The 26,574-nt window shown below is 42.0% G+C and overlaps 1 protein-coding gene across 3 annotated transcripts; it reads left to right on the top strand.

The window, feature by feature from the left end:
* The first annotated feature begins 1,400 nt into the window (after positions 1-1,400).
* Positions 1,401-23,377, top strand: mdfic (MyoD family inhibitor domain containing). 3 transcript variants are annotated; one of them, XM_030720247.1, is made up of 6 exons: positions 1,401-1,702; positions 2,019-2,176; positions 4,146-4,256; positions 17,519-17,893; positions 22,431-22,472; positions 22,924-23,377. In XM_030720247.1, exons 2-6 carry the CDS (start codon positions 2,083-2,085, stop codon positions 23,019-23,021), a joined length of 720 nt encoding a protein of 239 aa, XP_030576107.1. In that variant the 5' UTR covers positions 1,401-1,702; positions 2,019-2,082; the 3' UTR covers positions 23,022-23,377. The 3 variants fall into 3 exon arrangements, with proteins under 3 accessions (XP_030576107.1, XP_030576105.1, XP_030576106.1); XM_030720245.1 differs by having other exon boundaries at positions 22,431-23,377; XM_030720246.1 differs by having other exon boundaries at positions 1,986-2,176; positions 22,431-23,377.
* The last annotated feature ends 3,197 nt before the right edge of the window (positions 23,378-26,574 follow it).

The following is a 26,574-nucleotide window of genomic DNA, read 5'->3' as shown; positions in this document are numbered from 1 at the left end:
CCTTTAGCATTGCCTTGCTGAATTATGCAAGGTCTTTTCCTATAAAGATGTCCTCTGGATGAGAGCATGTGTTGCTCTAAAACCTGTATGTACCTTTAAAGCTGCCAGTTTAATAGATACTAATGCACTCTCACACCATCAGAGATGCAGGCTTTTGAATTGAGTGCTGATAACAAGCTGGACGGTTCCTATTCTCTTTAGTCTGGAGGATGCAACATCCATGTTTTCCTAAAAGAATTTCAAATTTTGATTCATCTGACCACAGAACAGATGAAAAGTCTCAGTCCATTTAAAATGTGTGATGTCCACGACAGATGCGTTTTTAGTGCACCGAAGGCCCGGGCATTGTTACTTCAGGTTTAACACACCTGAGGAAAGTGTTTATTTCACGTCACTGCGCCTGTATTCCTCACGGAGAGAAAAGAATGAGCGATAACTTCACTCAGAGGTGGAGAAAGATGCAAGAAAGAGGACAGGAGAGGAAGAAGAGAGGTTATATTTAAAGGTAAGGACTGCAAAACAAACTGTGGTATACTAACTTGGTGTTATTCAAAGATTTTATGAAAATCCTCTGCAGTTTAGTGCAGGATAAACAGGTTAGTTTGCTGTACTGTATTTACAGTAAAGCTCTGTGTTGGACCGGTGCACCGTGTCTGTGTTCATGGTCATGACTTTGAGTAAAGAATTTGAATCAGTACTTCAACTTTTACCAGAGTATTTTTTAAAACAATTATTTATACTTCGACTCAGAATGTCTGTACTTTTGCTACCTCTGCCAGTTAACAAAATTAGTTGCAAAGCCTTTTGTTGCCCCAACATTTTTGAGATATGTTGCTTCAATCAAATTCAAAATGACCCTATATTTAATCTACAGATTGAAGGAAAATGAAGCAAAAACCAACAAACATCTCAGTTAAGTACTACTGGGCCATAACAACAGTTTCAGCACACCTCAGGATTGATTCTCCAGGTCTCTGTAAGTCTGGAGCACAATTCCTCCAATATATATATTCCCTCATCTGCTTTTCTGATGATGGCTGCAGAGCACTATCTGCTGCAAAGCGCAGATAATTTGTCACACTCTTTAAACCCTTCAGTGATGTGAGCGCTGACATCCTTGAAGACTTGGATAAAGGTGATTTTTGTTAGAAGCGCGTCGTTTTGACGGTGTACAAACTGCATCTGCGTCTTTTTGCTCTAATTTGTCAACACTCTGTTTCGTGATTACATTTCGCATAATCCAACAGTGTTTGGAGAACTGAGCTACGTATCCAACATATTTGTTATTTTATGTCGTTTCTCACTTTTTCCTAACTTTATTTGTGGGCACGCGTGTTCAGGGAGGGCCTTGTTCTCCTCGCTGCCTCCAAGAGAAGCAAAGGGAGAGAAGAGCGGCTTCACTGGCTGCACTGCAGGAATGCGGATATGATGAAAATGTTTTAGACGCAGCTATCCTCAGTAAACTACCGCCACTGAGCGTCGAGGGCGTCGCGAGGATTATTATTTTTGCACGTCAACAACATCTGGACAGAGCAGAGACTGGGTTCCGCTGCCAGCTGAAACTTGCGGAAAAGTTTTTGGACGCGAAGCTACTCTTTCACCCCACTCGCCTTTCTCTTCCTAACGTCTCGGGAAACGAGTTGGAGGAAGGAAGGATGGGAATAAATCAAATCTGAAGCGAGGGAGTTGTCATGTTTGAAAGGTAAGTAATGCTTCACAAACAGTATGTCCGCTTTTGCCATAAACAACACTTGGAAGCCTTTTCTCCCTTTCTTTTTGATAAAGAAAGGGTGTGTATGAATAAATGGGCTCCATGTGGAGTCTCAGTAAGTTTATGTTAAAAAAAAAAAAAAAAAAAACGACAGAGGGGAAATTTCCACTAAGATTTACTGGAGCGCGACGCCACTTTTCTCGCCGTGTGAATAAGCAGGCGACTTTCTCCAGTTGTGTAATGACCTGCACGTTTTTTGATTTGTGTCTTCAAGCCTGTGCTGATGATGAGGCGTTGGTTTTCACAGCACTGAAGGCTAAGGACAGGGAGGAACTTCTGCTGTTTTGTTTCCCCAAAAAGACGACTGTCTCATGTCCAAGGAGACTGTCCTCCATCCGGATGGGCTGGCAGAGCCGGGAAAGGGCCCTGGGCAGGAGACAAGTCCCCTGCTGTCAGCCGCACACGGTAAGGGAACACAGCACGGGCCTGAAGTCCAAACCATTTGATAAATAAAGTTCAATTTAAGTTATGAAAGTCAGGTGTTGGGCTCATTGGGGGTGGGCAGAGGTACTTTTGTAAGATGTAATTTGCTTTTTGTCTCTTAAATGTTAGAAATAAAACATTCAAAAGTCAAAATATGTTGACTCTGCACTGGTTCACATGCACCAGTCACATTTTTGAATAAACTTTGACCCACATTCAAGCCTAACTTTCCCAGCTTAAAACAATCTAAAAAATTAGAAATCCCCTCTGCTTTAGTTTACATGAAGTCCTTGCTTATGAGTTTGTGGAGTGTTTTTTTTTCCTTCTTCCTGGCTGCCAGCAGCACACTAGTAATGAAAGTGAGCTCTAAATTTAGTGTCATGCTCAGTCAGGAGCTCAGGAAAAAAAAAAAAAAAAAAAAAAAAGCAGATTCTGAAGACAAGCCAGGGGATGCATGCACAGATGATTGGTGCATATCAGCATTTTTCACTCAGCTTCGGACAATCTCAGACTTGTCTTTTTAAATTACGTTCATGTGACTTTTGGTGTACATCAGTATCTCTGCTCCGGCTTTAAGCCTTGATAGTGTTTGTGCTTTTTTTTTTTTTTTCCCCCCTCAATAAAGTCTGAAGCAACGCCCTGGTGACTATTAACAGCAACCACAGCCAATTATAGTTTTTAATTAACTTTCTAGTTGCCCCTAAGATTATCACATGTAAAATAAGCTTACCCCCACACCCCCCTTTTCATTTTTCTTCAAACAAGCAATGAACCGTTAACCATCCTATTTATACCAAGCATCATTATGGCACTGTCAGAAAATAGCAAAGTAGGACAAAGTAAGCAATCACTGGGGCTGCTGGATTGCGAATGGATTTTTTTTGCTGGACCTTCAAAGGCACTCGGAGTTAGGACTAGATTTCCCCTCTCAGGGGACTGTGGATGTACAGAGAATAGACCAATTTATTTCTAACTGTGATCACTAAATACTGCGATGCATCACAGAACCACTGCTAACGTGACTGCCACTACCATGCATCAGCCCCCCACCCCCGGAGCTGAGATATGTGCCATATCTGTCTAGGCAGAGTTTCTGGCCTGCACTCATCTGTTACACTTCCCCATCCATCACTGCTTACAAACAGTGGGTGTTGTAATATGGGAGCAGAGCTTTTGTAAATGTGATTTTTGGGTTTGTTGAATCAATCTTCACCAAGCTGAAGGTTTGAGGTACAACACGGCACTGAAAAACTTTAAGTTTGGAGTGAAAACTGTGGCCGATGAGTAGGCATCTGGCTCCAAACCAGTGAATAAAGTCATTGTGGAAGGTTTATTTATCGAACAAAGCAGCAGTGTGCAGCGAGCGAAGCCTGAGCGAGTCTTGGAAGTCGAGAGGCCAGAAGAAACGGCTTAGACAGATGAGTGAAACTGTCTCTTGTGCATTTGCTCAGCTATCAGGCTGAGTTTTTTTTTTTTTTTTGGCCAACATACTTTTTCCAATTTAGATGAATGCAGCCTTTTATGGCAGTATAAGAAGCTTGGCAGGTAGAGCACGCCCGGGAGCACAAGGAGAGAAAATGAGATCCAGAGCTCTGGCAAGGCCTGTACCTGAACCGCCCCTCTATGTTGTGCACTTTGCCAGTGGCCTGTTTTTTTTTCTGGCAAAAACAAGCAGAGCAGCCTCTGCACCTCTGGATCATCCAGCTGTCCCTGATATTCTGTCCACCGTGGCGAACCCTACAGTCAAAGTTTACATCTGTTTTTTTTTTTTTCCTTCTTCTTCTTCTTCTTTTTTTGAAGGAATGAACAGCTGAGCCCTTAATAGGAGGACATTAAATTAAGCGACCGTATCTGTTAGTCACCATGCACCACAATATTTTGTTGCTCAACTCTGTGTGCAGCAAGTTCTTCTTCATCAGCTCTGTTTGACATTAAATTCCTGTGACCCTAGATGCTCGTGACAATGAATCATCGGGGAGAACATCATCTCCCAGGAAACCAGCCTCCGAAGGACCCAATCACGTGACCGAGAAGAAGCCTAATTATTGCGAGCCCGTAAGAAGTAAGTTTTAACGACCTGGGAAAGCTGTGGGCGGACAGCGGGGCATCTTGCAGTTATTTTTAATGATAAACAACAATGCACCATTTAATTGTAGAGGGCGAAAATGATAAAAAAAAACATTCTGCCTGCACAGTCAAACGGTTGAGCTTAACTGCACAAGGTGTTTAATGGTGTTTTATTTAACATTAAAATGACTATAATCTAATCCTTTTTTAATCAACCCAGGAATAGCTGTTGTTATGGCAGTGGCACAGTGTATGAGGCTGGGTCAGCTGGCCAACTGCAATATTAGCTTTAGTGTTTCCAATTAAAGTAATGTCAAGATAGCACCAAGCTCTCTTGGCAAGCGTGCTAACATGCGTGCACTCTTATTCTGCCATAATGACCAAGACTTGGCTCATTTCTTCATTTTTACTTCTCCTTCCAAACCCTCAGCGCTGTGTTTTGGAAATGGGGAAATCCTGTTTGTGGTTCTGGCACTGGCCGTCTTTACACTCTGATTGAATGTTAGCCGCAATGTTTCTACCCTGCACCAATCATTCACCTATTGGAGAAGACTTGTGCCAGCAGTTAGAGGTGCTTTTTTTTTTCTTTTTCTATTGAAGAAATGTTCGCATTCACCCGATTTACATGAGTGTATTGTTCCTCCCAGTAACCTATCATACCATTAGCAGGTGTTTAAGATTTTAAAAAGATTATGTTTTTTTTTTTTTGTTCTGGATTCTTCTAATCTTTTATATTTTTTTGTTCTTTGGGGAAACTTTGTGTGCCTGGATTGTAGTCACATTGTTTTATGCAAATGCAGTGCAAAGTGAGGTTTTACCAAACAATTATTTGACACTGAACTTCTTGAGTTATTAGCAGGTCTAATTAAACCAAGATGCACTTTAGTTCAGTAATTTGACGTGATATTGAAATATGGATTGCAGGTCACAAAATGAAACAGGCTAAAAGCTTTGCGCAGCTTTGTGTGTGTATGTGTGCGTTTCATTGTTCCTAAGAAGAGTGAGATGTGTCAACATAGGCTAATAGCAGCTGATTGCTTCCATCCATGTAAGTGCCTAGCAATAATAAGGATTGTGTTTTCATTTGACACAGTTCTTGACAACAGTTCTTTTGTTTCTAGGTTGTTAACTTTTCCAGGGTGCCTTTTCCTGCCCTTTTTTTTTTTTTGGTATTAAGCTTAATGATTTGCCAGTGGCTTGTTTACTAAAGTAGCATGGAAAAGAGATAATAAAAAAAATAATTCTGTCAGGAGGTCTTTCCAGCTTGGCAGGTGTGCGAAGTATCGCACTTCTGGAGGGAGGCATGCTTTGCTTTCATCTCAGCAGATAAGCCCCTGTGACAACAGTTTTGCGTTGTAATTGATGTCGCTCCCCCCAACATCCACACACACACACACACACGTTCTCTCTTCCTGCTATACACACACACACACAGATCCGAAAGGAAATTTCAGAGCAAGGAAGTTGTCCTGTTCTTCATTTAAGAGCTCAAACCCTTATAATAACCCTTTAGAACGCTTTCATTCAAAGATCATAAGTAGCTCTCTCAAACAACACATGACCATTAAAATTTGTGCTTTTATATTTTCACTCTTTCTCCTCCTCTTCTTCATCTGCCTCCTCCACCTCATCCTTTTCTTCCTCCTCACCCGAAGCCTCGTCTCCTGACCTGAAATCAGGGCTCTAACATGAGGAAACGTGCATAAATATGCTCATTTATTCCTGACATTGTTACAGTTACTTATTTTCAGCCGATTAGATGTGCAACCCTCCGGCTGAAAGATGCTGGCTATAACAATAACAGCTGACATTACGCTAGCTAACGTTAGGTTCGAGTGGCCAAAAAAAAATCACACTTTCCCTCTGATTAACAGCATAATAACATTCTCACATTGTGTGGGAGTTTATTCACAGTCTGACAATGTTAGATGCACTTCAAAGAAAGACTCAGCAAGACCTGCTAACAGTGGCTAACACTAGCAAAACAGCAGAAAACCATTATTGGCTCAATGACCCCATATTGGACTCATTTGACGAAGTTTTACAGCCTCCACAAGAGTCAACAGACATAAATGCTTCACAGCCAGCATTTTGACAGCTAAGCTAAACGGTTAGCTGATAGGCAGCACACTAACTGCTGATAAACGCTGGCCAGAGCATTTGAAGTGACTCGGGTAAAAACTTAAAGTCACAAAATGATGTGTAAGGCAATAAAGTCAGTTCCCACTTAATTTGTCTAATTTCTAAAAGCTTCTATAGGTTGTTCATTTTTCTGATTTCAGTATTAACATCGTTCCTTTCAAGGATCATGTCTTGCAGTATGAAGTTGATTTATAGCTAAGAAGACATGTAAGATGCCCAAGTTTGTAAATAAAGAAAATGCACTGTAATCTTTGAAAATGTTTTTAAGTACCTTTGTCTGTTTGTGGTCATCTAATAGTTGGAAAAATGATTTAGGGCTGCTTAACTTAACCTATTTATGTCATAGACTGGCAGTCTCGCTGTGGTTTTGTTTTGAGGGAACCAGTCTGCTCGCTGGCAGGCGTAATTGAGAGCTCTCTTCACCACAGAAACAGGAAATCAATAAGAAATCATCTGCCTGCCAACATCTCAGTCCTAACTGTGTCCCAGGGCTGTGTATGATTTTAAAGCTGTATATTATTTGTGGACAGCGACTTATCACAACAAGAGGAAGCGAATTATATTGTTGTAATAACAGCAAAGATCTTATTTCAGCTGTGATAACATTGTTTTGACAAGTGGTCCATTTAATCAGCGGGTCCCCTTCAAATGAGATGGTAAACACGGTAGCGGTTCTGTATCATTTAAATGTTCTCCACGGAGCACAGGAAGGATTTAAAGGAAAGCGCAGGGAACACCAACTGCGAGAAGTCCTCATGAAGTGTGAGCCAAACAAAGCTGAGGGTTAATAATTTATGATTGCAAACAAGATAAAGTCCAATCAGTGCTGCGACTGTAAACAACTGTTGCTCAGACAACAAAAGTACAACTGCCCCTCTTGTATGACCTCTATGCACAGTTCCTCTATGGCTCTGCTGTCCCGAGAGGAGGAGGGAGAGAGAGTCATGTGTTGAGACAGACATTCCTCAAGAGACCATTCTGGTTTTTCAAGCACCTGATATCTCTTGCAAACAGGGCCATACCTCTCCAGCCTCTGTCTGGAAATAAATTGCTACCACCCAGCACCAGTTTTAGGAGTTTAATCGTCACATTATTCATAACATTGTCAAATACTTATTTTAATGCTTCTGCGGTTGATAACGATGACCTTACCAGCTTGTGAAGATCAAGTCTGTTTTTTTTTTTTTTTTTTTTTAATCTCATGTAGGGAGAAAAGAAGGTCAAATAACATGACTTTTTTTTTTTCTGAAAGAAAGACATTAATCTGGCCTTTGTGTGAATCTCTGATTCCACTCTTTAGTTGCACACCTTCAAGGTTATTACCTGTGTGTCAAAGTGACCTTTTTGGAAGTGAATTTTGTGACCCCGAATAATAAAAGCAGCAAAGGGGATTGTTTAACGGGGTAGTGTCACATACTTTCATCTGTCTTCAACAATTGAGATTTATATAAAAAATTATGACGTTTTTGATACTAGACCGTTGGTAGTTAGACTGTTAAAAAGGGGGCAAGTGCTTCTTCATCCTCATTTTCATCATCAAGGCTGGCATGTTTTTGCTGCCTAAGTGTTGAATCAACATTCTAAGACTGTGTCACTTTGCCTAATTTGTCTTCTAAAGTGCTTTAAGTACTTTAAGACTTTTTAACCTTGTGTCAATTTTCCTTTTTTTTTTTTTTTTTTTTAGTTTTAAGAATGTCTTCTTAGCTATAGGAACTGCATGGTAATTGTTGTTATGCAAGATTCATATCTTTATTGTAATCCTCGCAGCCCCGTCTCTGCAGAAATAATGTGTCTAAAGCATAGACCTATTATAAACTGAACCGTAATTTTCAAGTGATTACTTACCAGTGGGTCATGGAATCAAAAACTGTATAAATAGGGTGAAATGCTAGTGTAGAGGTTGATTAAAATGGCCATTGTAATTCTACCTCTGTTGTAATTATTTTCTCATTGTCTTGGTGCAGATAGATTTCATATGGGAAATTTCAAGTGTGTTAATTAGCATATTTTACCCAAAGTGCCCAAGACTATTCGCTGTAAATTTTTTTTTTTTTTTGAAGATATTCAAAATACTTGAGCCAGATGATTAGATATGCGTACCTCCGTTCATGGACTGCAGTCTTTTAAGTGCACATTAGATACAAGGCAACATGTATGGATTCACTGCACAGTACAAATCTGTACTCAGAATAAATAGAGTTTTTGATTTGTTGTTTTGGAGGACATATTTCCGAAACTAAAAATTGTATTTTTAGTAGTACAGCTTTTGGAGGTTGGGTTAAAGATTTATTTTCACTATCAATGACACGTCACAAGGTTAAAGGTTTTTGTACTATAAGCCCCATCCACCCATTCATGCACACATTTACACAAGCACTTTTTTCATTACCTGAGCACTTTTAACCTAATGTTCACACACTTATACGATGGATGCACTGGGGCAACTCGGGGCTCACCACCTTGCCCAAGGGTACTTTAACGTGCAGGTTGAAGGAGCCAGGGATAGAACCACTGACCTTCTGATAGACGACCCACTCTACCTCTTGAGCCAGTCTTTGTACTTTTATGTAGTAACATAAAAGTACAATGATTTCAGTTCACTTGAGCACATCAGTGTTTCACAAATTGGGCTCTGGGGATCTTCAGGGGTCTGCAAGCTAGAGCCAAGGAGTAAGCAAAGATGCAACAAATGATAAAACTGTGCTGCAATATTAAAAAAGTGCATATCTATACATGGAGACAGTTTATACCTATGTAATAAGCATAATATATACACATTACTCCCACCCCTGTTGTTTTGGGGCTAATAGAAACTGTGTTATGATTGTAAAAGTTTTAGAATACCAGTAGTTCATTGTGTTAGGATTATAAGGGGGGCTTTGAAAAAAAAAAATCCCCCCGTGAGGGGCAATTAGCTCCAAAAGCTTTGAGGAGCCCTTTGGGGTAGATGTCTACATTGGTGGCACAGTGGTATATTCAATATATATAAAATCACAGTCACGCATGCATTTCTCTTTGATTTTGACTCGTCTCTTCTAGCAGTTAAGAGTTATGGCTAAAAATCTACAAACATGCTTAAAACCTAGGCCGCCATAGACCACCACCTTCCTCTGAACACATGCATTACAAACACCAACAAATGTTGTGTGCACTTTTTCCTGTGTGATCATTGCACGCTCACACCCAAAACCTGCACGCATTCATCAAAACTTTGAGAAAGTTTCAAACTGTGTTTAAGTACTTTACTGAACTGCACAGCTGCTAAATAATTAATTTTCAGTGTGTAACAACTACATAGAAACTCTGTTGTTTAGTAGTGTTATAACATGGATTAAATAAACCTGGGCTTCTGAGTCTTGTCTACCTTATTTTTTGCCCATTTAGCACAGGTAAGGCAGCTGGACTGCTTGGCCCATGTTTACCTCCTCCTTAACCAGTGCCACATATGACAGCGTGAGTGCATTTCACAAGCTGCTCACACAGAGGGGGGAGAGAGAAAAAAAAATCAAATAGCGCAAGGGGGATTACTTGGCCTCTAACAGGGTTTTGGCTCCAACATTAAGGTTAAAACCCTTTTCTATTACTGAGATCTCTGCTGATGTTGCCCTCGCTAGCCCTGAACCCCTCGAGCTTCCAACTCCTTGCTCCCTTCGTGTTTGCAGGTTCAGTGCCTTTCTGCTAGGTCATTCTGTCAGACCCCCTGATCAGTGGAGGGTGACCAGGGACCAGCGGCTGGCTCCCGTCCAGATGCACAGACAGCCACAGCTGACACAACCCCCTCCACTCCGCACTCCTCTTTCAGGCTAGAGCTAAAATCGATACAGGCGTCTCTGTGTTTTAAAAGCCACTCAGAGGCAGACGAGCACCTCTGTCCCAAAGGCTGATCTCTCAGCTTAAGGCCTTGATTGGCATCCAGGAGATGCGAGGCGGTGACCCACAGCTGTCCCATTAGCAGAGGGTTAATGCTGAGATTGATACTGAGCAAATAAAGGAACTAGGTGTGGGGGTATTTTGATAGACTGCCTATCCCCTTTCTGACCCAGAGACAGACCTCAGCTGTATTTTGGCTTTTAGGGAGTGGCAGCTCTCCTCATCTCTGGCTTCAATATTGGCTGTGTTAGTGGATCTTCCATAAATGCGCACAGAATTCATTTGGTGCGCGTGGGGTTGCCTCTGTGCCTGCTTTTTCTTTTTTTTTTTTTTTTTTTTTTTTTTTTTTTTTTTTGCATGTGTATGCCTTTATGTGTACAAGCGCAAGTGTGCGCATGTGCATGTCTGCGCGCCTGCCGTTGAATTTCAAACAAGTGAGCTTCCTGTGGAACTTCTACTTCAGCGAGGAGATTTTTGAAGGCGGTGGAATATTTGAGTCATCGATGTAACTGAAACTGAAAATACCCCCATTCTCCTCCTTCCCTCCCTCTTCTTCCCCTCTCCTCCACTCCCCACTCTGTTGCTCCGTTTTTGTTTTGAGTCGTTGGCGAGGAGAGGGTGGAGCACGTTTTTTTGGAGTATGAAGCCTGGCAGCTCCCTCAGGCCTGCTCTGAGTCACGTCATAATTGATCTTTCTAGAAATTGCGGTAGCTAGCCGTGTAAAGTCTAAATCCGTGCAAGATGTGCAGCTTTTTAAAGATACTGCAGTCGTGCATTTTGGCTGTCTTTATACACTCTTTCTCTCCTCTTGGATGGTAAGAAACAGATGAAGGAGAATGAAAGGCATTCAGCAAAGCTTAATGCAGGAACAGGCTCGTACAAAATCATCTCAGAAATAAGGAGAGTTAGAGAATAGGGCATCATTTAGCATCTCTCACAGCAGTCTGGTTGGAAGGCTTTGAGTGCTCCGTGCTGTATTAGTAACACTGAAATTAGCACCATGCCAAATTCCACACAACAGTGGAGACCAGGGACTTCAGTGGCTGGAGCTTTAGTGGCTGAATGTGTGTGACTTTCCCCTCAATGTGATTCTTGTAAGAGAAAGTGGCATCTCATTGGGAGTTTTAGTATTAGCAGTCAAACATATTAATCTGGCAAAATGTTCCATTTTTGAAATCAAAGAATAATTGATGACACCCCTCCGCCTCAATCGCCACCTCCCCGTTTGCAGCGCACAGAAATGCGAACACTGGCGCTGAGTGCACTGATGGATTCATGTCGTCAAATCAAGCTCTTGTCTTTCAAGATGCCTTCGCTCCTGTAAAATGTAATTAAGCAGAACAAGGTCCGAGGGGGTTGTTTTTTTTTTTTTTTTTTTTTCTCTCCTCCACTTTTTCCGGGGTAGAGGCAGCAGCGGTGTGGGAAATGAGGGGTGGAAATATTAAACGGTGTCTTCAAGTCTCACTTCAGTGGGTTGGTGGAGTCAAATTTTGAATGACTGTCACAGAGAATTAAGAATGTGAAGACCCCCCCCCCCCTTAAAAAAAAAAAAAAAAAGTGTTTGACCAGTGAGTGTTATCGACTGTCTCTCCTGAAATGGGGTAGGAAAACAGACAGAAATGTGATGTTTCCTGTTTAAATGAGATGCTATGCAGTATGATTAGCCTTGACAGGTCAAGACAGTTAATAGAGTTCTGTTGCACGCTACCCTGGGACACGTGCAACCACGCACATACACACACACACACACACACACGCGCTCAGAGCATGTCACTTTGGCTGAGGAGGATCCGATATCAGAGCAGGTAATTTAGCTTTCTTCAACAGCCATCATCAGCAGCCATCATCGTCACCATTTTATCTCAGATAAATACAAAACACTCTGCTCATGTGTGTGAGCTGATAGGGTTAGGATTGATGTGCGACGTCCAGCGTCTCTTTTTTTTATTTTTATTTTATTTTTTTTTGGTCTGTTGGAACAAGTGACATTTGTGTTAGCCCACGTCAGGCTGCCATCCACTCTGTGTAAACGCTCAAGACATCAAGACAGGAGCGCTGACTTTGCATGGCAGCCCCATCTTTACACTGCAGGAGTCTAATATTCTAATCAGAAGCTTGTTGACTTTGGTTGCCAATTCTTGTCTCATTTAACAGCACTGACAAATGCTTTTCTATTGATACTTTTCACATGATGATGATGATGATGTTTTTCTTGTTTTTAATTGGACACCTGAGCGATGATCCCTGAGCCACTCGTGTGTTCCCTTCCAACTTGTCCTTCTAGACAATAAAGAAAGTCCTTGTCCAGGAGTTTAGAAGGTCAAACTGCAAACGAGGCTTTCAGACGCCCAAGGAAAATTTCAATCAGAGCCCTTTTGTAATAACATTCATTGTACTATTTTCCTCTCTCTGTGTGTCCCTCTCACTCTCTCTGCAGTATAATTCCCCTGGTTTTGCGTCTATAAATATGGACAGGGAAGATGTATAATTTCTAATGAGAAAATATATCCCTTTGGATTGAAAGGCAGGGGCTGTTCCACGCACTGCTGTTTGTTAGGAGGAGAGATGATACCTCGGGCTGTTTTGGCAGCCAGAGGAGGGGGGGTGGGTGGAGGAGTCTGGCTAGGTCATTGCACATTTACAAATTAGCATTTCAATCATGCAGGTACATGGCCAGTCAAGCAGAAAATATACATGTTTTTCTAATACAAGCCCCCCCCAAAAATAAACAAAGCACTGGCGGTGTTAGCGGAATTAGCATTTCTGAGCTAAGTGCCGCTGCCTCTTTTTTTTTTTTCTTCCCAGTTTGAGGCTCCTGACTACAGTTAAAGGTGCCTCCCCTGCCTGAGTAGTCCGTTCCATGTTAACTCACAAACTTGTGGCATTGTGTAATAATGGCTATTAGGAGATGAATACACAATCTGTATTCATCTTGTGGTGTTTATTTGGTGGGAATGATGTGACATTTGAATAACTGTACGATCTCTATGATGGGCATTCTAATAAGCCTGGGCAAACACCTTTCGTCTCCCTTCTCCCTGTTTCTCTCTGTCTCGGGGGCATTAATATTAAAAAGGACTGTGCTTTAGAAATACAGAGCGTGTGCGATTGTTCAGTCGGCTCTGTGACTTACCTGCGACTCATGATTTAGTTACGCGCAAGTGAGAATCTCCATACTGCCCTGTTTGACCTTTGTGTTATATTTTCATGTTCTCAACTCTTTTTTAAAATTCTTGTGTATAGAGCTTTCTTACAGCTGACATGCATACATGCATATTCCTTGCTGGTAGGTAGGTGTGTGTTGTGTGTGTGTGTGTGTGTGTGTGTGTGTGTGTGTGTGTGTGTGTGTGTGTGTGTGTGTGTGTGTGTGTGTGGTATCCAGTAGGCCTGCTCGTCTTTCTTCTGTCTTCTGGGTGCAATATCTAGTTGCCTCCTGTAGGACCTATTTTCTGTGACAAAAACGGAGGTGTTTATATACTCAGTTTTACATACAGATGGAGCGCCCCCCCCCCCCCCCCCCACACACACACACACACACACACACACACACACACACGCACACACAGCTCTGGTGCAGCTCCAGCTCTCTCCAGGCGCTGTGCTGCTCGGTCCCTGTGTGGCGCAGCCACTGAAGACTCAGTGACAAATGGCAATTATATTTGTGTGTTCTTCATGAATCCATCAAACACTGGCCTTTTAAAAATTCTCCCCAGATATTTGGGGCTGTCAGCTACTAGTAGCTGGGACCAAATTGGGATGCTGCTTAGACAGTCAAGAACCACTCACCCCCTAGTTTCCCCTGTGATGTGTGTGACAGCGTGTGTAGGGGAATACCATGTTTTATTCAACTACAAATGTACACTCTCAACAGTTGTTGATGTGCTGGAAATAGGGCAGTTACAAGTCCAATTTGAAGTGTGTATCCGCGCATGTGTGTGTGTGTTTGTATTAAAACAGTGTTTCAAAGGAAGAACTGGACATAGAAATCCTATTAAAGTGTGCATTTGGATATCTTAGGACACAGTTACAATATTGTAACAAACGCACAACTTGTATGTTCTTTCCAAACTCGCTGGGATTTGTTCACATCAAGTCTTGATGCCGGGGATGTTTCCTGCTGTGTTATAGGAATGGTGTATTAGCGGTGAGCCTGTTGCTCTGTCAGGATATATTAACAGGCTCCGCTCATATTTGCATCCTTGGATCATAACAGCTCTGTATTACTGTGAAATTTTAAACTCTAATCTTGTGTGAAAGAAGTTAGATGCATGCTGAATTGTTTCCAGTTGAATAAAGTTCACGGGGACAGCTCGGGTAAACACCAGATTTACTTGATGAGCGACAGCTCTTTCCTCAGTCTGTTGTGTTGTGTGTTTACAGTCCGTGCTACACTGAACGGTGCGTAAGAGGTCGTAGATCTCTTTCACTGTACTGCTTGAACACTGAAAGTTTCTGATTCCAGAATAGCACAGATTCAAACTTACAGTATTTCTGCCTTTCCTCATTATCTCTTCATTTGTCTCATGTGACTGTACAAGTCTGTCACTGCCATCTCTGACAGTATCACCATTATTATGATCAATGATTATGAATATTGCTCCATTGCATCCATTAATCTTGGCCACCACGTTCATCAGGATAAAAATAACGACTGTGACTGTGTAACGGCCGTCTAGGAACCTGCCGCTGAAGTGCACGACCCTTCAGGCTTCACGTTTCCGAGCTCCGCAGTGTGTCAGAAACCCAAATCGCCACTTATATACTCTGGTTTTTACATGGTGGTTTCTTAATAACTATTTACATTTTGCCAAATTGAAAACCTGGCTTGCTTAAAAGGAAAGGTAATTATTGCCTCCCAGTGCAGTTTGTGCATGAATGTGTGTTTATATGTGCAAGTCCATGTGGCTACTTTGCTTAAACTGGATGGAATAAAAATTACTGTTATTATGCAAGATACCGTGGACAATATATTTGTTAAGGAGCTGTCATCCTCTATTCTGGAGTTTCCTGTGTTCTACTGCCTACATCGCCAGACAGATTACTATGAATGTGCAGTGCTGCAGTATGAGTGAGCTGTCAGCTGTCAATAAATCTAGATGCATATGAGGAATAAATCAATTAGGAACAGGAACAGCAGTCGCTGTGATTGGAAAAAGGTGGGGTTTTTTTTCTGATTATGTTTCTGGATGTGTTTTAACAAAGACAAAGTTGACTGCTGTGTGACTGTCACCTGAGCAGATTAAGATAACTGTGATATGATACTGTTTTCACAGATTATGATTTAACACTTCACTCTCTTCATGTAGCACTATCCAGCCATGATAATGCATGTTGTGTGGCGCAAAAAGGGGAAGAAGAAGGAAAAAAAAAAAAAGGGAACAGTGGAGCTTAATAGGTGCAACAGGGACATCAGCATCGCACATTAGCCAAATTAATGATTGCAATTTATGTCTGAAAATATGTTAAAGAGATCTCCTAGTTTTTTTAGGCCCAGTGGGTTGTAAGCATAGTCCAGGGCAGGTCTTATAATACACTGCCGGAAACCCTGGTTTCAAGGAAAGCATATGAAACCATCTTGGTGGTAAGGTGAAGTCATCATCTTGGCCACCCAAGTGAGCGCCAGTGTCTCAATGTGCTGCAAACCTGACTGGATGGGTTTTCTTCTTTTTATGCAAAGATGAAGGATACATATATTAAAAAAAAGGACTGAAAAATGTAGCAAGTTACAGCTGTCAGGGGTAAAGCTGAAAAACAGCAACAAATGTAGCCTGCTCTGAGTCTCCTTGTTAAGCTTCAGTCTCCCGCCCAACCCCACCCCACCCCTACCCCACATTGTCATGGGGAGGCTGCAAGGCTTTTGTCTTTTGGAGAAGAAAATCCATCAACCTGGTCTTAAATCACTGCATAATGAATTCTATCGTGTGCTACCCAGTTGTCTAATTCAAATTGCATGGAATCCTGATCCCTAAAGTCTATATTTGTTTATCGAAGCAGCATGCAGAAGCCTGAATGAGGGGAAGGCGAAACCCAGAGTGTGTATTTAATTGCTTTGTTTTACATCCACATTCACGTCCGGCCTCTCCCAGGGTGATGTGTTGTTAAAAAGTGCAAGGCCCGATTCCCACACTCTCCCCGACTCTTGTTAACCGTAATTGCACTTGTTGGTGAGCTGACAGAAAGAAAATAGAGATGGAAAGAAATGACCAGAATCGCATTAAGTTTTGTGTTTGCATCCACTTTGGAAACTTGTTGATTTATTTATATATATTTGGACAGCTGTTAACACTGCCGAGCTCTCACTAGGCAGCAGTCGAATGAGCCAGAATTCAAGTTTGGTTGTCGAGACACTATATTTTCAATGTATATAAAGAAAGTATTACATTGGGGGGGGGGGTTCACACAGACAAACTCAAAAAAAGAGATGAATAATTCAGAAAATCTGGCAGCAAGTGCACATGCAAAGTGGCTCTGATGTGGAGCGAAGGTAATGTAGGAGTAGCTCCCAGTAGAGCTGAATGTGCAGGTGCTCCTCTCAGGAAAATGCCACCGCCTTTGCTCGCTCACATCCTTCCTCTTCTTTCTTATCAGACAGGTCGCTGTCTCCTGACTTTTTCGCGGCTGTCACACACGCGCGCTTAGAAAGGCTCGTCGGGGCCATCTCGGAGCTTTCACAGGAGAGGAGATCATTACTGTTGTAGACAGCAGCCATTTTGTATATGTACACTATCACAGGCTGTCTTTCTCTTTTTACGGCATTAATCTCTTTCACACTGTCTAAACTCACTGAGGTACGGCTCCGACAAACGTCTGTCTGCCTACAGCGGTGGCTTTTGTGATCCCGTCACATACAAAGTTCCTATCTCACACCGCTTCTCTCTTTTGATTCCGAGTTGAAATGTTTGCCGTGTGATCGATTTTTATCATGTTAGGGAATGGTGGCACGGTTTGCTGAGAGTGATTTAGCTTAGAGTGGCGTGTCTCCATTTACTGTAGTTGCATTGTAAGAAGTGAAACTCACAGGCTACAGTGACTTTATAAGTGAATAAAATATATGAAGTACGAAGGTGCAGAGATTGCAAGTTCTCTTTCAGCAAAAATGAAGTTAGGTGAAAGGAATCCAGAAGCATTAAAAAAGACTATAAATCACAAGTTATTCAAGTAAACTAATACATCTTCCTTATTTTGTAAATTTTTTTTTTTTGTCCTGTAGATTCACCTGATCCTTTCTCTTATTTCTCTGACCAGCTCAACCTCAGTCTGAGTCTAAGCCAGTGCCCACGGAGGCTGCTGATGGAGATGCTGTCAAGGATCAAAATGGCTTTCACCATATAATTTCACCAAGTAACGGCACCGGAATCCGCCCCAGCGCCGGCGGCTCCCAGGCCACACGGATGTGCACCTGCGGTGCGACCATCAGCACGAGCGCCACGGACGGGTCACGCCCTGGCGCGAGGGCGGCGACGGCTACACCGATGACGGAGCAGCCCAGGAAGCAGCCGCCCACGCCTGTGTCGCAGAGGATGCAGAGAAAACTGCGGTCCAGCCTATCGGTGAACAGCGACAGCAGCCGACGCAGCAAAGGCAGTTCGACGGGGTCGCAGAAACCTCCTTTACCTGAAGGTAATGTATCCACACAAACATTAGTGACACATTGTGGCGCTTTTTCAAACCCACACTAACGTTTCTAAAACTTTAATGCTGGCATGCTTCTGCCTCTCCATCTCACCGCATCTGTAACAGGAATGGTTCAAGCTGCACGATTCAGTGAGGGCTGGAAGAATTATAGTATAGAATAATAAAAAAATGGATACAGTTTGTCAGATTGGATTATGCTTTAGATACAGTGTCCCAAATAAAATATCATAATACTTTAGTCATATGACTTATGCATGCAGTAGGCTACTCCTGCCCTTTGTGTTTCTCAAATTAAAAAAAAAAAAACACACCAGGCATTTTAACAATTCATAAAATCATGAATTCAAACAAAAATTACAGTTTCTTTGTCTTATAAAATGTTCAGTTCTGTGCTGCCCACATCTAGAAAACTATAAATATCTTCTCTGACCCGGTTGGGTTAAGAAGCACAGACCTGTGATTGAGTATCCCCGAGTCTGTAGTCGCACTTTGAAATTTAAAACACCATCAAACAAAATGGGGGGGGGGGGCACTCTTAGGAGCTTAATAATAAGATATTGATAATAAATTCCTACCTTCTCTCACCTTTTAATGATGGCGGTGCATGACCTCTCATATTTATCACTCCCGTCAAGCAAATGACATCTCATCTCGCCCCTGTGGCTTTTATTTTCTTTAACAACAAGTCAGAGAGTCCGTTAGCCATGCAGGGAAGCCGTCACTTTGTCAGGTGCAATGCTGAGGTGAGTCCAGTAATGAAGGCGGCTGCCCGGTCCTTTTCCATTGTGGAGATAGGTGTGACCGTCTAACGAGGCCAGAGAGCACAGGGTGCCCATTAAGTCATAACCAGCCTTCTTCGGGCCCCTCACGGCCCCTCACACCTCTCTGGGACCTTTTTGGCTCTCCCTCCATCCCGTCAGCAGCACCTTGGCCCTCATTAAAAGGCCCCAATTGCCCCCACCCTCCAGCTACTGTACTTTGTGGACTCCCACGTGTTCTCCATTTTTCTGTAGCTCCTACGACATCAGTCTTTAGCCATTTTTTTTAAAAATAGATGGGCCATTCCTGCTTTATTCATCCAGCACAAGGCCTTTGCTGATTTGTTGTTTTACGTGAGGTTTTGCTCCACGTTGAGCGAGGGAGAAAAGAAAAGTGAGAAGTTCTAATTAAAGACAAAAGTGGGCATCTTCATTTAACTGCGTTTTACATGGAAATATGCATCAGATGGAAGAAGGCGCACATGCACAACACCTTGCAGGTAAAGGTGTGATGCATCCATCAAGAGGTATTTTAGACACGTCATGTTTTCAACATCTTAATTGGTAAAGAACAAAAGCAAGAGTGTGTGTGCATGTGTGTGTGTGTGTGTGCGGGGAGGACAGCTGCTCAACAAGTCTCATTATAGCTTTTGTGTTGCTTATTTGCAGACGCGAGAGCTCTCAGAATCAATATGTTCGCGCTCAACTATTTATTTCCCCCCGGAAAACAGCCAAGCTGTTGTGTTTGAATGTTTACACGGATTAACATAATCTGTTTGCCTGTGAAATTAGCCTCCTAAACAGCCCCCTGAACACAGGAAATAAAAGGCGTAAGCTAGCAGGAACTAGCTCTGGGGATTCTGTTGCTCTCTGTGTTTCTTGGCACGCGCTGTTGGCACCGTAGCCAATCTGCGATAACAGCTTTTGAGGAGTCATTTACCACGCTGCTTTTGTTTAGCAGGATGGGGCGTCTCAACTCTTGTCATCCAGTTTATGTTTTTTTTTTTGTTGTTAACTGTGTGTAATCACTTAACGTCTCCAAGCTGCTTCAGCTTCATTTAGAGATTTCATGCCAAGGTTGTGAGTCCATTCTTAAAAATTTCCCTAAGCTATAAACTAAGCTGTAGTCCTCTAGCTTTGACTTTTCCCTCAGTCATGCATTAATAAACAGGCCTGCTTTTAAGTGCATGTGGTGGACATTGACTATCTGGCCCACATCCTCTGCCTTCTTTACCCAAGTGTGCCTTGTGTGCATTCCCCTGGCCACCAAGGCTTTGTCTGATCACTCTTTCTCGCTCTCCGTTTTTGACTGCCTAGCTCTCTTGCCCTCTCGCTGCCTCTTTGTGAGTTTGAATGTTTTGCACAGCTTGCCGCTCTGAGGCCCATCCAGCTTGTTTTGTGTCATGCCGCTCCCCTTTTTTTGATGTCAGCTTTCCAGATGTCTCATACTATTTCCTCAGAGGCGCCTGACGCTGTTTTTTGGCCCTGCAAACTCTCGGCTTCATCTCCACTCGCTGACATTAAACAGCAACATTGTCAGTGTATGCTGCTCTTGTCTGTCTGTTGCTTGGTTTCACTCTGTCTCTGTCTGCCTTTCTGTCTGTCTCTCTGTTTTCATGGAGATGTGCCTTGCGTCCAGCTCTCTTGTGTAAAGTATATGACCCCCCCCTTCTTTCCCCTCCTCTTTGCCGGCTTCTGTAAGATACAGACTAATCGCTGGTGTTGAATTATACATCCAAGTGAATAGTTGAGCTGGTTGGCCACTGCCTAATGCCTGTGTACTGTGTTTGTATCGTATTCACAGTCTGCTGTTACATTCTGAATGCTGGCCCGGCTATACCCTCTGGGTCCTTCAGAGTTTGTTAGGTTGAACTTTGAAGCTGTGGCCGAGCAGTGTTTATTGCTCTCACTGGCATTTTGCAGAACTCAGATGGCAGTGCACTTAGAGCGCACGCCAGTCTGAAAAAAATGGTATGAAGCAAATCCACAATCTGGCCAGTAGCAGCTAACTGCATGTCCACCCCACATGTTTTAATAGTGAAAGATTTATTCTCATGCATCTTACATTACTGCCAGTGTTATGGCCTCAGATAAGGATAATAAGATGCATTCAAACTTCAGGCACCCTCACACGTACTCGCATGCTTTCTCGTTTCATGTTCCCTTCTCTATCTTGTTTGTATCACATTCGGCTAGTGCTTCTGGTCAGCTCCGCAGCCCTTAGCAGTTCAAAATTAGAAAAAAAAAAAAAAAACAACCCTCTACTTTGATTAATCAAACATGAGCATTCAGAGGCCCTCAGCTTCCAATTCCGTCCTCCACACTCTCCTCCTTTCGCTTTCCCTCTAACCCAATCAGTAACAGCCCCTTCTGACAGCTCAAGATGGGCTGATGAAAGTTATGCAAATGTGCCCTGTTTGTAATGCTATTTTTCTGCATCCATCCACATCATGTCTTTTTAACACTCCAAAGCAGGGGTGCAGCTCTGGCCTTGGTTCAGAAAGGAGACAGCTGCGAGGAGAGTCTGCCAGGTGCACTTACAGAAGGATATTCAGTGTGGTTTAGTGAGTTGGATGCAGCAACTAGAGGTTCTGGTGTGGAGAAGGTCGACAAAAATACACTGTATGCATGTCTAAGCAATCACTGATATGTATTTAATCTCAACTTGTATGCCTGCATCAAATTTTGCAATTTTATTTTAATGTCAAGCTTTTCTTTTTTTTGGGGGGGGGGGGGGGATCCAGCTCTAATTGAATGACAATGTTAAGTTCATTTCAGCTCAGAGCAGAACACAATCTCTCCTGTGTCCTATACCTTGTTGACAATGTGTTTTTCACACTACAAAAGCATGCGCATGAGGTGCCCAGACTGTAACAAATCAGACTGTAATCGAGTCAGAGGTGCGATGTTGTTTTTACCCAGCTCATCGCTCAGTCGCATTGACTGTCTTTCACTGCTGCTCTCAGCACACATCCTAGAGCTGCTCCAGGCCCAAGATCAGGTTTTGTGTTGATAATTTCAAGCACTCCAGAAAGTGTCAGGGACTCTAGGATGGCTATGTGCTCAAACCTAATGGCCATCTGTGGCAGGTATGATCAGGGATTTGGCCACATTCTGGGGTTTCTCTTACAGAGTCTTGGTTTGAGATGCTACCCTATGCAGCATGCCAATATTAAACAGAAAAAGCTTACATTTTTATCTACTGGTGTTCTGTCACTAAAGTTACAATTTCATTCACTAAAACACTTAAATAAAATCTGACTTATGATGCTTAATGGACACGTTAGTAAGTTGAGGGGGGGTTGCTGCGGAACAACGAGGTGAAAGTTTCCACCGGCCACATAAACGGTGTCTGCGAGGAGGTTAAACGTTAGTCAGAGAAGCTCGCATCGCCAGCATTAATTCGCCTAGTTGCCATGCAGAGACTCTTGGACTCTTGCTAATCATCTTTGTTTGATCAGCCAAGCAGTTTGCATGATAATGCCACAATTGCTTAGCAGTCTCTTAATCAAAACTGCAGGGGGAAATTGATTTCTTGGGAGGTTTCTCTTATTTCCTTTTGCCATATGCTTATTCTACCACCTGTCAGCCTGCTAAGCATGCATCACTCACTGACTGTCTATACACTATTTTTGATTTTTTTTCCCCCACAATTTAAAAAATTAATGCTTTTAAGAATTTTTTTTTTTTTTTTTGTGCATTATATTTCTGTGTGATTTGTAACTGATTTATTTGTCACCCTGCCTGGTTTGACATGGACCCAGACTGCTGCGTTCACTGCATCTTGGCCTGCCTTTTCTGTGAGTTCCTGACGCTTTGCAACATGGTGGTGGCCCAGGCCTCGTGCGGCGCATGCACATCAGAGGCTTGCTGCTGCTGCTGCTGCACCGATGATCTGGGTGATGACTGCAACTGCCCCTGTGACATGGACTGTGGCATAATGGACGCTTGCTGCGAATCCTCAGATTGTCTGGAAATCTGTATGGAGTGCTGCGGCATCTGCTTCCCCACATAAAGGGACACTGGTGTTGGCATGGACCGGGGCGATGAGTAGACCCTGAATGAAAATATCAGAAGGAAACCGCTGCTGCTGTCACTTTGAATTCAGCAAAAAATAGAGAGGAAAGTGTGTATGATGGTTGACGTATGTGTATGTGGAGGTTCTTTTTTTTTGTGTGTGTCTTGACTTTTCAGTATGTGCAAACTAGCCTGGTTTGTAAAGCACGGTTTGAAAGATGGATTTTGACACTGGGCTTCTCCATCAAAAGCAGCTCAGAGAGGGAGCTGGAAGTAACTCCAGATATATGAACTTGTCAGTTAAATCAATGTATTGTAAGTATTCTATTTGCTGCTGAAAAGCACCATAGTAGAGATTATATTGTTACATCAGGAATGCTGTCTAATTGTATCTCATCTTGCCTCTATTTAGTCATTTTGGTGACCAACATGTTACATATGCAAAATAACATTTACTCTGTTTTCATTTTCATTACTTTTTTTTTTTTTTTTGTTATCAAAAACTTGGGTTTGCAGTCTTTATAACACTGTAAAAGCTTTATGTGATGGTTCATACATTCTGTAGTTTTGCAAGACAAGCTTTTATTTATACATACACTATACTGCCAAAAGTATTCACTCACCCATCCAAATAATTGATTTCAGGTGTTCCAATCACTTCCATGGCCACAGGTGAATAAAATCAAGCACCTAGGCGAAAGAATGGGTCGCTCTGAGGAGCTCAGTGAATTCCAGCGTGGTACCGTGATAGGATGCCACCTGTGCAACAAGTGCAGTTGTGAAATTTCCTCACTACTAAATATTCCAGTCACCTGTTAGTGGTATTATAATAAAGTGGAAGTGATTGGGAACAGCAGCAACGCAGCCACGAAGTGGTAGGCCACGTAAAATGACAGAGGATGCTGAGACGCATAGTGTGCAGAGTTTGGCATCTTTCTGCAGAGTCAGTAGGTGCAGACCTCCAAACTCCAAGCAAGTGTAAAGTTTGGTGGAGGGGGGTGGGATATGGTAGGGGGGTGTTTTTCAGAAGTTGGGCTCGGCCCCTTAGTTCCAGTGAAAGGAGCTCTTAATGCTTCAGCATACCAAGACATTTTGGACCATCTTTGTAGGAACAGTTTTGGGGATGGCTCCTTCCTGTTCCAACATGACTGCACACCGGTGCATAAAGCAGGTCCATAAAGACATAGATGAGCAGGTTTGGTGTGGCAGGACTTGACTGGCCTGCGCAGAGTCCTCACCTCTCCCAAACGGAACATGTTTGGAAAGATTTATAGCGGAGACTGTGAGCCAGGCCTTCTCATCCAGTGTCTGACCTCAGAAATGTGCTTCTGGAAGAATGGTCAAAAATTCCCATAATCACACTCCTAAATCTTGTGGAAAGCCTTTTCAGAAGAGTTGAAAGTGTTATAGCTGCAAAGGGTGGGCTGACATCATGTTAAACCCCATGGATTATGAATGGGATGTCACTCAAGTTTATATGCATGTGAAAGCAGACGAGCGAATACTTTTGGCAATATAGTGTATCTACTGTAGTACTGTAGAACAGTTGAAACTGGTGAAATATAAAGGTGAATCAGGACACTCCATTATCTGCTACTTTCTGCCACTGAAGATAAGGGTGACATTACATTTCTATTTTAAGCATTTTGTAAATGCTGGAAATTTCTATTATTAAATAAGAAGAACTGCACAAAAAAATAGCAGATAAGCTCCTAATTGTTTGCAACATTTTACCAAGTGTTTGAATAAGTTTCACTAAAAACTGTCATCTCACACCTCCTTATTTGGCAGTGTTTGAAGCCTTGGGTTTACTGGAAATACAGTGCACATACTTGCATTTTTATAAAAAGAAACTCTTAATATTCTGCATTAAGATGTCCTTCCTCTAATGTTAGCCGTCAGTGAATAGGCTCTGCCGGCTGCATGTTGGTGCAAGCCGTTTCTGTGATGCGATTTTTGCATTCATACTGTGGAAGTATGACTTGTTGAACTGCACTCTGTTCATGCGGGCTGTGATAAGGAATTAAAAACGGTGACCCTAGTTGCCACGTAAGCCGCTTTTGGGGATCAAGCCCAGAGACTGAATGCAAAAAAAAAAAAAGGAATCATGAACTGTCATTTTTAAATTGTAAACTAAAGCAGGGTAAAGGCAGTTTTCTTCTCCTTCTTTCTCGTCCTCAATTCTGTGTATCTCAAGATGAGTTTGTAGTGAATCATCAGCAGAGTCATTTTCTTGTCTTGGAGATCCACTTTGATGTTGTTTAAGTGGTGATACTTAAAGCTGGCCCTCATTAGCACTGCTTACTAAATGGTAACAAAAAAAAAAATGGTCTCTTCCTAATGGCATCAAAGATAATGTGCTGTCATGTAAGGCTCATCTTAATGGCACACTGTTATGTGTATAAAGAGGCTGGATGGGCACCTCTTCAGCAGATAATGTGCAGAAAGTAAACCTCATTTTCATGTTTATGATTAGCTCAAACCGTGAGTTTGTTGCGGGCTAAGGAGTGTCAAGAAAACACTATATAGATAATGTGAAGAATTTATCTAAAAAAAGAAAAAAGAAAGCATACACTATGTAGTAGCTGTTTTTATTATACAATACTGTTATGCTTTGTTCATGTTGTGCTTTTTGCTTGAGTCTTTTCATTTTCATCTGAATGCATCAGCTCATTAATGTTGTCTTCCATTACCTTGAATTTCAATGAGTTTTTTTTTTTAATAAAATTTTACCCAAAATGATGATTGTTTTGATATTTTTTTAAACAATAAGTTTGTGTCCATCAGTTCGTAATCACATTCCAGTTGTGGAACATGTGACTAACAGCTCTGCCTTCATTTCAGATGTTTCTCAGATGTTTTTGTAAAATTACAATAATGCGCAGAAGTCTTGATTTACCCCTCATTTCTTTATATTTTGCTTCCAAGGAGTCAGACTTTCTTCTAATTTTCTTATACAATAGTTCTTCAGTTTTTTTTTTTTGGACATTGGCTGCTTTTTCACTCATTTTCAGTCCCGTCCTTCTACCTGAGGAATGTTTTCTTTGGTTTGTTGAGCCACTTACTTCTGACCTATGAATCACTGGAGCATAAAAGTGGGACCTAACTCAAAGGATGAATCAGTGTTGTGTCTACACATAACCAATTTCACATAGGATCTTTAGGCACTTTGTTACCAGCAGCCTAACTATTATGATAGTCTCACTTTTTGACTATAACAATATCCCCAATTGACAAAGTTGCCATGTGGCCTTTTTTTCTAGTCCACAGATAAGGTAGATGTATCTGTCCACACACAGAGCTTTGCTGTAGTTTCTTATTGGCCCACACAAACACACAGACTCACGTGAGGAAAATAATTTCAGCAGGTTGCTGGTAATGACTGCCCATGGTTAAAATGTGGTGTAAAATTCTCCCCTCTCCACTGTAACTGTAGCCAAATAACTTTATCCAGCGCACTTTATTCCAGACCTGACCTTTGCCTATAAATATTAAATGTTTGCAGTCTTTTTCTGATTGTAGATGCAAAGAGCAATACAACAGTTACATGCAGATGTGAATGAACTTTCCTTTTTGCGTCAGTTGACTTGCTGAATTTGCTAGGATGCTCATTCCTGGACAGTTTGCTTCAGAAATTTATTCACACAATCTGGAGATGTTTATAAATCCTTTATCATGCTCATAGATATACACAACCTGTGTTTCGAAGGCCTTAGTCAGCTCTTTAGATCTTACTTAACTAGAACAGACTGTAGAGTTTTAGATTTAGAGACTGGTTTAACTGCCACACTCAGATCATTGGTGCCCATCCCAGAACTACTGATTTCAATTAAATTTCTTTGAAATTTTCATAAATGTGTAACCTTTTCCATGTGACCAAACTGGCCTTTT

Source organism: Archocentrus centrarchus, chromosome 23, assembly GCF_007364275.1.
Source record: "Archocentrus centrarchus isolate MPI-CPG fArcCen1 chromosome 23, fArcCen1, whole genome shotgun sequence".
In the NCBI taxonomy this organism is placed as follows: domain Eukaryota; kingdom Metazoa; phylum Chordata; class Actinopteri; order Cichliformes; family Cichlidae; genus Archocentrus; species Archocentrus centrarchus.
The sequence above is the reverse complement of the archived record's forward strand: the minus strand, read 5'-3'. Positions and strand labels throughout refer to the sequence as shown.